Below are 12368 nucleotides of genomic sequence, written 5' to 3' on the forward strand. Positions count from 1 at the left end.
ATAGAATCGTCTATATTCTTTCAAGTCAAGAATCCTGTCTTTAATATTTCTCTGAGTTTTGACTCCATTTTGATAACATATTCCTACAAAAATAATATCATTTCTTTTGGGGTCATGGTCAGATTGTATATTACAGTCATTGTATCTTTGTCAGAACTGTCACTTCAACTTTTTGTATTATTTGCCCACTAAAAACAAAATCCTACATACTTCTCCTTGCTCACGGGAAAATTCAAAGATGTTGTCAGAAACAATCAGACTGAATCATTCACATATATCTTTATGCATTTCAGGGAAGTCGGATGTATAGTTTATTCATTGATTAAACATTCAAAGCATTTCCTTATCGCAACCGACATTTCATTTTTTGATATAGTTCAACGCGTTGTTTACTAAATGCCACGTCTTACTAGTGTATCAAAATTTAAAACTGGTGACTTGCATACCGTATTATCAAATTACTGCAGATTATTTCCGTATGCTTTTTTCAGCCATCATTACCGTTCTCTTCTACTAGAGATCAAACTAAACTTATGAAGGAAAATATTCGAGATATTACTTAAATGCGTAACTTGATAAATAGAAAATTCCAGCAGACTAAATCATTTTTATTGCAATCATTTTTTGGAAAAGAAAATAAATTCTCACGCATGACTTCTTTAACAAATAATGATTTCAGCCATCACTGCATTCAAAGTCGAAGCGTCTACGTATGAAGGAATTTAGTTAACCCTTATTTGTTTTATTGAAATTTGTTGCACATACCCTATATAAAACACCAGTAATCTTTTAACTTTCCATGCATGCTTTCTGTTAGGAGAGGCAGGTCAGAAAGGGGATAAAGGTAAGTGAAATTATCGTTTGTAAAGGAGAGCTACCTTAAAATATATCGAAAATAACATTTTACGTATTAGAGGTATGATCATTACATGTCTTGGGTATAGATGGTGCTGCCATAAATGGCTATTTTGTTTGGTTATTATTTCGTGGATTTTCGCTTATCAAGATCAAAGAACTTTTTTAGCTCGTTGGGACTCAATTTCGTGAATTTCGGTCCCCACGAATATATGTACAATAAAAATAAAGTGTGTATTATTTCTGAAAAATGAATATGTGCGTCTGCATGCAGAAATATGGACGAATGTGTATAACGATACTTTTAGGGCTGAGGTACAGTATCTGACCGGGTAACTAAAATCGGCATTATCTGCTATTACATGTCACCACAGAATCATTTCATATACTTTAGAGAAAGGTAGCATAATATCTCTGACGTTTCCTTTTCATAAGGTGTTACAATAAGGTCTAACACACATATATACCATGATGTGATGATAGTATTATTAAGACTGTTATAACATCGTGTTTCAGTCGAATTTACTTTGGAATACAAGTACAAATACAATGTATTATCATTCATATGAAATTCGAGATTTCTCCTTGTTGATATAAAGGAAAATGATGTAAAACTTCTTATTTCGTTATTACATCAGGTTATGGTGTTAAAAATATATAAGTGTTTATTCGTTTTGAACAATGTAATTAAGTAAACTGATATTTATATTTATATATAAGGTTATGGTATGCAAGGGTTCCCAGGACCGAAAGGATCTCAAGGGATGAAAGGGGAAAAGGGAGACGCTGGATATTGTATAGGTAAGCTTGTCTAGTAGTGTGTATGTATTAGAATGTTTTCCAATTAATGTGAAATATACGGAATCCTGTTAAGCTCATGTCACGTGTCGTCCATCATGTTTTAGGTCGACGCTCGACTCGCAAAACAACGCACGATACGACGCACGACAATACGGCACGACCTGCAAAATGTGGCGATGTATTGTCGTAGTGTCACCCGTGGTATCGTGTGTCGAGCGTCGTGTCGCATTTTTGCGTGTATTATTGTGTGTCGACCGTCTACTCTTCTAGGTCGACGCACGACATGCGATATGACGCACGACAGTACAAAACGACACACGATAATACGACACGACGATCAACACGCGATACGACGGGCGATATTCGACACGGCATTGCAACATTAATGTCGTGCGTCGTGTCGCATGTCCTGTTTCGTGCCGTTTAGTCGTTGGTAGAATCGCAAGTCATGGGTCGACCTTAAAGGGTATACAACACGACAAAGCGACACAAGCACTACAACGCACATTTATGTAGATCGCCGTGTCAAGTTTTCGTGCATATTGTTGTATTGTCAAGCGTCATGTTGCGTGTCGTGTCGTGTTGTCGCGCGTCGTGCCAAGCGTTATGTCGCGCGTCGTCATAAAACAAGATGGAAGTCACACGACATGAGCAAAACTGGATTCTGTAGTACACACTATTTTAGGCATTGCACATGCATATAAGTAGAAGATATTTCTTTTCGAATACGAAAAACAATGCAGTTATATATTTTTAGCTTTGGAAACTGGATATAAGCGTTGTATGTAGTATTTCCAGGGAATCGCTTTTGTCTAGTAGTAACAATTAACGTCATTTATATTGATTCCTACGCCTTTTACATAGCAAATGAAAGTAGCAAAAGTTAACAATATAAAGCGTATTGAAATACGTAGTACTATAAGATAATGTTGATATCATAATGTATTCTCCAATTATTTCAGCATCACGTTGCGGCGATAAATATGTGAGACGAAAGGTCACAGAGCCAGGCTTCGACAGTTATACTGTCAAATCAGGTAGGTAACATAAAACTATGATAGTCTTTCATCTTACTTTCACACATACGCTGTCACATAAATGAACATGAATAAATAAAGCTTCAGAGTCTCAAGAGATTATGAAAATGTTAAAGAATAACGAACATGGAGATGACAGAACATTCACAAATGTACATAATGACATGAGGACCAGCTGCACTATTGCAATAAGAGAATTCTTAAAAGAAGACCAATGTGTCTTTGCGAAAACATATGCGACAAGGAAATGATCTTGAAAATTTCTGCAATCTAATTTCGGGCCACACTGGTATCATATTTAAAATATCTAAGAAATATTCTGTCACATAAGCTTTACATGTGTTTTCGATCGTTCTGTTTTAAAGATACACAGTTCTCCATTCTGTGATTTGAATTTTCGCTGTAGGCGAGTAGAAATATAGACTAATAAATATGCAATATCTGAATAACTTAAAAACAGAGACAACAACGGAAATGACTACAACAACAACTCTGCCACCGACAACAACTCCGTCTACCGTGCCACCAAGTATCGAACCTAGAACCACAGGTATACGCGTGCAATAGGAAAATAACACCATATTGCATTATGGCATGGTCTGATTTTGTTAATGTCCATACTCTTTTTATTAAAGTTTGTTTCTGTTTGTTGCCTAACAAATCTAAAACCTTCTTGAATGTAGATAAATTAACTAACTCTTCCAACTTAAAATACTAGTATTCAAGTATGATTCGTTTGTTTACGCATATACATATTTATTCAAATTAGTGTGTTGAATGTCCGAAGCTGGATATAGTATATCTTTGGATAACATAAAATTGTTACTGTGACTGTCTTCGAGTCTCATACCGCAAATTCACACAACAATTGTCATTATTGGAATGAGATAAAGTATGCCACCACCTTCACTCTTAACATAGTTTTGTTTCTGACAGGATCAACTTCAGCCAGATTGCCAACCTGTATAAAATCAGTAAAAAGATCCTTTGCAAGCAAAGAATGCAACCGAGAAGAATAATAGCAAATTCTGTTCGATTAAGTCTGTTCATGAGAGGTAATGAAGTGTGAAACACCTCTCCCGCCCCCTAGCACCGGCTTAAGCGGAACTCTATTACACATACGTTCAATTGACTCCATGATCCCAAAGATCCAGAAAATATTACATTAAGTTCTGTTCCCAAGGCAGCAATTTTTTCAGAGTGATAAGATTTTGTCTAGATAACAAGATTACTTAAAATGTCAAATTAATGTTTTAAAATGTTGTGACATAATTATTTTATTTTCAGGCGGGTCGCATCAGCTGCCTATTGAAGCCACTAACACAAACACTGCTGCAGCTTCTAGAGCATCTACTAACATTCTAACAGTGCTACAAATTTTACTAGTTTTCGTGCATGTTGTTCATTAACAAAGAGCCAGTGTGATAACCGTTTCTGTAAAGTAAGGATATAATTATGTTTATTATTTTCTCGCATGCGATTTATCAGCATAGAGCTTGTGTAGCTTTGTTGAGCCGTATATGTCACATATCAAATATATAACACGTGCGTGATATATTCGATCGTAAAATTGACATTTGTCTAATGTGACATATTCGTCTGGTCATTTCTAACAGTTTACTCCGAAATGTATATGTCACATACGTTGTAATATAAAAGTGCATGAAACTACAAATTATACTTTTGTTAAACTCAGTCCAGGAAGGGGGTTGGAACCCACCCACCCTCGGCAGGACCGGTCATGCAAATATATCAAGTTTACTCTTTGTATAATTTAATCGCTTTGCAATAAATGTATTGTTATGTATTGTTATGGTCGCACTTGTGACTGGGACTTTGATAGATAATCCCGTCATTGCATTTCAGCTCTACCCAAATTACAGCCTAGGCCTACATGGCGAAGAATGAAATGCTAACGGATGTCTCCCGAACACCGTTACCTAAGTGTTATTATACCGATGTTACACCTCAAAATGGTAGCAACGCATTTTGGTAGTCACTACCAAAATTCGGCCGAGTTTCGGTAGCGACAAAATGCGTTGCAAGGGTACATATTATGTGTTAAGGATCATGGAATGGAACGTATTTTGGTAGTTTTTTCTACATCAGGGGCTGTGCTCATTTTTACATTACGCACAAAAGAGAGAGATAAAAGGAGGGAATGTCTCCTATAAAAATGGTGAGGGAGGGTAAACAAAAATCATTTCATTTCGTTTAAAATTAATTGAATTGATTCTGAATCAGTGATTTGTATTCAAAAAACATCATTTTTCATTTTCATTTTTTTTTTAAAGAATTCGGTCCAGTAGTTTCTGAGAAACCTGCTTATATACAAACATTCACCAAAAAAAAAGTGCAAAATTTTGACAAAATGTAAGCAAGACTTATCTTACCTGTCATGTGAAACCATCTCATGTTGCAGTCTTGTGTCGAGTTTGAAAGCATTTGGGACCAGTAATTTCTGATAAAACTGTTTAAATGTAAATCTATAAGCAGACGCCAACTTGGACGCTGGCACCGACGCCACCGAAAGGGTAACAACAGCTCTTCTCTTTGGGAAAAAAAAAGAAATAGTTGAGCTAAAAGCTCTTTGGAGGTCCTAATGTGATATAATGGTTCTCGTTCCAAGTCGCATAAAGTATGTATCCTGAATATTCAGTTATAATAATAAGGCTCATGTTCCAAGGTACCAACATGTAGTCGAATAATGGACATACTCTAAACAAAATATGCCACTGAACCTCAACTTTAAAACAGATGTAACAATTGAGGAGCGTACATTTGTGCATTCAGCCCAACGGCAATCCTACAACCCGGGGTGTAAGAAAAGTTTTTCCAGCACCAGGTGAAAATACGAGAAAGTTATGTCCGGTATACAAAAATACGAGTGCCTGATATTTACTCGACCAACCTCGGTAACTCTCGGTTTATCGGTAAATCTCGGAAATAAATTCACTACCGGGTTGGATTATTTAATTGTATTTCACTATATTAAACAACATTGAAATATTCTAAGATTTTTGGTGGATAAAGGTTGCATGTCTACCTTGCATATACGTTTAAAGGTATTATACAACCCGTCTTATGTGACCTTTTCTCGTGAATCTCCTGAATTTTAATCTCAAACAGTCTATACTTACTTATGGGCGTTTGTGAAACCTGTCCCAGGGTCATGCGAACGACGCATCAAATAATTGTGGTGAACAGTTGTGCCAAGTTCCTTCAATATCTCTCGATGTATGTCAAAGTTAGAGTTGCATTGACCTCTCTCACGTGTGTTCCAATGGTCCTGCTTGACTGAATCTAGGGCCGTTATATTTTCAAGGTCAAAAGGTCAAGGTCGGATGAGCGACTAAGTTCCATCATGACTCTCTTTGAAATAATATTGTCCATTCGTCACAAAATATTCTTTTTGTAAATCATGAGATTATTATTAATACCGTTTTGCGTTGGATGTGTACATATCCAACGCATTTTGGTACTACATTTTTGTAAACTACCAAATTGCGTTGAGTGTAACGCATTTTGGTAGTGACTACCAAAACTCGATCGAATTTTGGTAGTGACTACCAAAATGCGTTGCTACCATTTTGAGGTGCAACATACCGACAAAATATATAGTGATGTTTTCTACTTAATGTTATTCAGAGAAAATGTATACACAGGGGGTTACCGATGTTTGAGATTCATGTATATGTGCGCCGAATGAACGCATGCTGTCTCATAGGAATGAAACAAGCATTTAGTAGCGAATTTTATTATTATGACGTCACTGTTTGGAACGGCGCGATGATCAGCGGCATGAAAAAGGAACTTCAAAGGGTGGTTGTGGTTGTGTTGGTGGTAGTGGTAGTACAAGAGGTGATGGAAGTTGTAGTGATGGTGGTAGTAGTAGTAATAGTAGTGGTGATGGAAGTGGTAGTGATGGTGGTAGGTGGTAGTGGTAGTGGTGGATGTAGTAGTAGTAGTGTAGTGTAGTTGTGGTAGTGGTAGTAGTAGTAGTAGTAGTGGTAGTAGTAGTGGTAGTAGTGGTAGTGCTGGTGATGGTGGTAGTGGAAGTAGTGGTTGTGATGGTGGTAATGGTAGAAGTAGTTGTGATGATAGTGGTAGTGATGGTAGTAGATGGTAGTAGATAAAAAATATTGGATAAAAAGTCCGAGCATTGCCGATCGAGCTCGATCAGTTACCGGCCATTTCCCAATTTCTTGTCAATGTAAACTCGACCGCCAACCGAAGGTCGCATGAACGCAGTGGATAATTTTCGGTAATTGATCAAACATTTTTAAGAATTAAAGACTGATCATCACGACCACATACCTGAGTTCCCGAACAATGGTTTAGGAACGATCGGGCCGATTTGGTCGGCCATGTGAATCTTGCATTAGCGGAATCTATGTGGCATAACTGAGATGTGTCAATACAATTTGATTGTTTTAAAAGATAACTTTTTTTCAAACTGGTGAAAATGTGATGTATTCGTTGAAAATTTCGTTTTTCTTTGCCCATTTCTGCATGTGAAATATTCGTTTTGGTGTGCCTATGAAAACCTAAGTCCAACGTATACATCACATATTACCTATGTATCGTATATGTTTCATGCGCGTGCTATTTTTGATCGAATATATCACACATATATTCGCTCTGTGACATATACTCCTTGCTTGTAACTAGTAAAACATTAACAAGAGGTGATATGAAAACATTGATATACGGTAATGGTAAAGTTTGATAGATTTCGTGCATGTACTTCTTGAGTTATAGATGATGTGATGAATATAGTTGACGTGTACTGTCTTTCGTACAGGCAATTTATGATAATTTATTCCAAGGCAGAAGTAAGAATATAATCACTTTTTGACTTTGTGCATTTATTTTAAAGTGCAGATGTATAAAGAAGAAAACATTGTACTAGCTTTCATGAGTGTGGTTCATTAAATATAGTGTCGCTGTGGAGAGCATTTATTTGCAGTAAAATGTAGATTGAATTATTGCTCGCATTACCGTTACTGTTAAGCATGTATATATCTTACTTCACAACTGTAGGATGATATGACGAACTAATTATTGTTTAGTAATATATTTAGACCGTTCTCGGCGTATAACAGAGATAGTCGATATGATTTAAACATATTGTTTGAAGAAAATTATATACGCGGTTAAGTTAAACATTATTAAATACTGCAATTTTCGAAGACTTTAGATTGATTATAGCAATATTACATTTGTGTTTGTGTTGAGTAATGTTCTACAGTTACACGGTTTCGATTTATTTTAATGCATATTAAGTTTATATCTAATTTAGCTGTGCCTTCCCTTCTCTTTAAAACGTTTCCCATACTTGTAACTTTTTCTTGTAGTACTTAATCGTTGTAACAGGTATTTCTTTTTATGAAATATAAACGATATTGCTGATAACCAGTTGATGGTTTCACAACATAAAAGTAGTTGCAATACAATCAACTGGCCCAAAATGATACTGAAAGAAAAGCACGTTATATAATAAGAATGTATAACAAACATTTTTAAAAGGATTCGATATGCGCGTTTGTGCTAAAGAAGACCAAGCGGTGTAAAGTTCTGGATCAAATGATATTTAAATTCAAATGAAACTAAAACTTAGTTGCATATAATATATATACACATAGTTTACTATAGTCTGAAAGAAAGAACGAAATAGTAATCAAACTAGTCTGCACCAGACTTCGAGTTTAAATATAGCAATATATATAACTGAAGCTATAGGCTGTATGCTAGATGAGAATATTTCTGTTTTCGAATCTTAATCTGGAGCGTATATTTCTGTAACACAAAGTTAATATTTCTCATTATAAGCTTAATATTAGGATTAAAGATGTACATGTTAAATACCAAAACAAACACATTGAAGGTAGATCTAATTAATGTTTTCATTTACTTTTGATTATTTCAGTATGTAGAATAAAGATGATTGCCACGCCTGTTTTCATCAAACGGGAACGTTCATTGTATGGGGCTATTCTTAGTGACCCCTTGATGCCCGGAATATTTTGGATAACAAGGGGTTACCATGGACAGTTCCTTGAACAGTATAACTCGATACAAAGACTTAAAAAGAGACTGGTAGACACCAAGTACAACCTGCAAATAAATAGATACTTTGGTACCCAGCATGCTGTTCATAACAATTCGTTTTATTACCAGTTTAACGGGAAGCAGCACGTGGTACGTTACGATTTAAATATTAATGACGTCGTCGCCGCAACAATTCCGATTCCGAAAAGTCACTATAACGACAGTAATTACGTGTATAAAGACAGCAAGATATATTACGATATCACAGCAGACGAGAATGGGCTGTGGATCGTTTACGGAAGACCAAGGGGTGACGAATCCTATATCCATGTCATAAAAGCTGATCCTGTTACCATGGACTTCATTAGAGTTTGGAGGTTACCAAAGAAGATCGGTGTCTATAAAAACGGCTTCATTGCATGTGGAATATTGTATTTGATAAAGGATTTGGAGCCCGATCAGACAGAAACAGAAATAGACTTTGCATACGACTTCTACAGTGATGAACAGAGGGATGTAAACATAAAGATTAAACTACCGTTCAGAAAAAGCAATATGTTCACGTTTCACACTAATACTTCAGAGAGAAAGAACAGTGTATTGATGGCATGGGACAACGGCAATATAATCAAATACCCCTTGTTATTTTAGTTTTCTTAATGTACATAAACGTATGTTGTAAAATGTAGATACTTGGTTGCAATGGGTGATATAAAGTACTAAATGTTTTATTTGAGTGTGACAGATGAACAGTCATGAAATGCAATCAAGATGAACAAAACTTTAAACAATTAAATATACTACTGCGTGGCAAAATTTTCCTTTGAAATTTAATCTCATTTAATACTTAAGTGACTATTAAACTACATGAGTAGACAATGAGCCATGCTGGGAAAACCACATTGGCTTTGCGACCAGCATATGAGGATGTGCGCTGCTTTACTTCTTTCCCTCTGTTTTATACTTTCTAATGAGGTCATTGCTCTCTATCATCTTTATGCTGCAGTATTCACAAGCAGACGTTAATATGCTTTTATATAATATTGTTTTTGCAATGTTTTACATATTGTAGAAGTATCAGCCATTGTTTGTCTTTCAAAAGAAACTTCATGCTGATTTTAAGATCTGTTACAGTATATTATAAGCAGTTAATAATTTCTGAGGAGACAGATGCTCTGTGCCAGATCGGTGATATACTGTAAAGGAGAAAAAACATGTTGCATATTTTCAGATACGACAATTTCTCTAGAAAACATCTTCAAATATGGTCTTTGAGGCAAAATCAGAAAAAAGAATTTCAGTTAAGGACACTTTAGACAAATAAATTATAAGAGTATTTACTTTTACTTGTCTGCAACATGAAAAGCACACAAGTATTAGAATAATGTGTATAAATGCAATAATTTTAAACGGTTTTGCTGTCGAGTTTTCTTTGCCCGATGTTTTGTCAATGTTTTGTAAATTTGAAATAAAATAGTTTAAAAGAATAAAATAGAGTTTGATGTTTTGCTTATTAATTTATTTACAACTGTTTTTATGACCGATACTTTAATCTAGTTTGTTATCTCTGCAAAGGAATGGGTTCCATCATCAGATTTTTGCAGGCTTTGATTTATATCATGCTTTATGGATACTATTTATATTCGCCATATTCTTTTCAGTTGAAACTTTTAACGATCATTTTGTATGAACAGCAAAATGAAAGGCGCGAAAGTTACGTCATCGCTGCTTAGTGATATCCGAACGCTGTTTTGACGACGTCCGCGTATAGTCAGGGAGAACGTTCCTTAGATGGCGTCGCAGTTGTTCCGTCTAGTGAACAGAATAGCCGGGAAGCTGCTTTTAATGTTAAATTCTACAAATTATATGCAATCCATGATATTATATAGTTTACAAGTGGAAAGGAAATATAATGTAAATATAAGAAATGAAACTATTTTTTTTCAGTGTTCATGAGAAATGAACGACATAATAGGATCGGCAAATTAAATATGAATCGCAAGCGCGATTCATGGATTTGACGATCCTATTCTGTCGTTCATTTCGCATGAACACCGACAAAAATCATTTCATTTTTTAATTGGACGTTGTCTTTTGGGAATCAGATATCAAAATACCTGCGGAATCAAATGCTTTGAGCAACCAGACATTTTCTTTAGAAACGGTTGCTTTAAATAGTTTATTTCTTATGACAACAGGTTTTAAGAAAGTCATATGAATAATGACCCCAAATGGAAAATAATAGCAGACTCAGTTTGATTGGATCCGTTCATTTGTGAAAATGGAATGTGAGAAACCACTCGCGCATAGTGGAATTCTTTTTTCTTACTTGAATTGAATGCATCCCAATGCCCAAAAGTATCAGAAAATATAGCAAGTCCGGAAATACTTTTTACAGCTACCACACGTAAAGACTGCTGTTATGACAGTAAATAATAATAAGAAGACCCTTTGGAAGCATAGGGTGCAGGGATAGATTTTAACATCTAGAATGTCAGTTGACTGTTGTGTATTGATACTGCTCAGGATCATGTTTCAGTCCTGTATGCATGATATAAAGAAAACATATACTTCTTAGGATATAACTACAATTGCTATCGGTTATCAAATTTTATTTAGTTACGCTATATATCGAAAATACACTGTCTGGACCCAATGCATTTGTAGTCGTACTGTCTTTCAGAAAGATAGAAAGATGACATTTAAAAAGCATTGTTAAAATTTGACAGTTTTATAATTAAAATTCACTGTCGGTTTTCTCCGAGTCTTCTGGTAAATTACAGGTTACCCGTTGCGCATTGTGGCAACTCACATCGCTGCAATGAAATAAATTGATGTAACGTTGTTTCGTGAATTTATATGCTTTCATAAATGCTTGAGGAGTTTTTGAAGTACGTGATTATATCAGTGTTTTTGCTAAAAATGATGACAAAACACAATACATCCAAAATAAACCTTGTAAACTTAAAAAAAATTATCACCAGTATTTATCTATCATACTATGGTCCTGTTCATGATTTTTCCGCCAAACTCTTTTTTAAATTTGACGTTGTCGTCATTGACGTCATGCGACGTTGACGTCACTCCCTTTGTTATGTTTATTGTAAACCCCGAAGAAGGCTAATGTAGCCGAAACGTTGGTGAAAAATAAACTGACTTTTTAAAAAATTGTTTTTGTAGTTTTGGCTATTTTAAATACTTATAATATAAACTTAATATACAAATACAAAATGGATTATTTAGGTCAATCCGTTTAACAAAGGAAAATGTTTTGAAATGTTTTGTTTAAATGAACGCAGATCTAATCATTTCTTCAAATGTGTCAAGACTAGACAGACAATGGAAAATAGTGTTCATGAGTTAAAGAATTTTTAATAGTGATATTTGAGTGCACAGAATCGAGTCCCAAAATGCACCCATACTGGTACTGATGATAAACCCGGACAGAGAACGAGGTTTTTTTTACCTGTAACTTTTTTTTTATTTCTGCAAATTGTTATCAATGGTTGGTATCAAAATAATGCTTAACATTTGCTGAAAACTTTACATAATTCAATTTTATATTTAGTAAGCAAACTCACACGAAGTGAGGACCTGAAAGGGGTATGTAAAAATGGGGACTGT

General features: G+C 35.1%; 1 protein-coding gene across 5 annotated transcripts in view; it reads left to right on the plus strand.

Annotated features, from left to right (window-relative positions):
* The window catches only part of LOC123565962 (collagen alpha-1(XI) chain-like), a 73180-nt gene extending 63681 nt beyond the window's left edge, over positions 1 to 9499 (plus strand). For 3 of the 5 annotated variants that reach the window (XM_053550296.1, XM_045359718.2, XM_045359719.2), the window contains 5 exons: positions 818 to 844; positions 1576 to 1656; positions 2619 to 2693; positions 3154 to 3243; positions 8623 to 9499. In XM_053550296.1, the coding sequence (XP_053406271.1) occupies positions 818 to 844; positions 1576 to 1656; positions 2619 to 2693; positions 3154 to 3243; positions 8623 to 9395 (1046 nt within the window). In that variant the 3' untranslated portion in view covers positions 9396 to 9499. Of the gene's footprint in view, positions 1 to 817; positions 845 to 1575; positions 1657 to 2618; positions 2694 to 3153; positions 3244 to 3980; positions 4135 to 8622 lie in introns of all 5 variants that reach the window. The other 2 variants (XM_045359721.2, XM_045359720.2) reach the window with 2 other exon arrangements.
* Positions 9500 to 12368: the final 2869 nt, after the last annotated feature.

The sequence above is a fragment of the Mercenaria mercenaria genome, chromosome 8 (assembly GCF_021730395.1).
Source record: "Mercenaria mercenaria strain notata chromosome 8, MADL_Memer_1, whole genome shotgun sequence".
Taxonomy (NCBI): domain Eukaryota; kingdom Metazoa; phylum Mollusca; class Bivalvia; order Venerida; family Veneridae; genus Mercenaria; species Mercenaria mercenaria.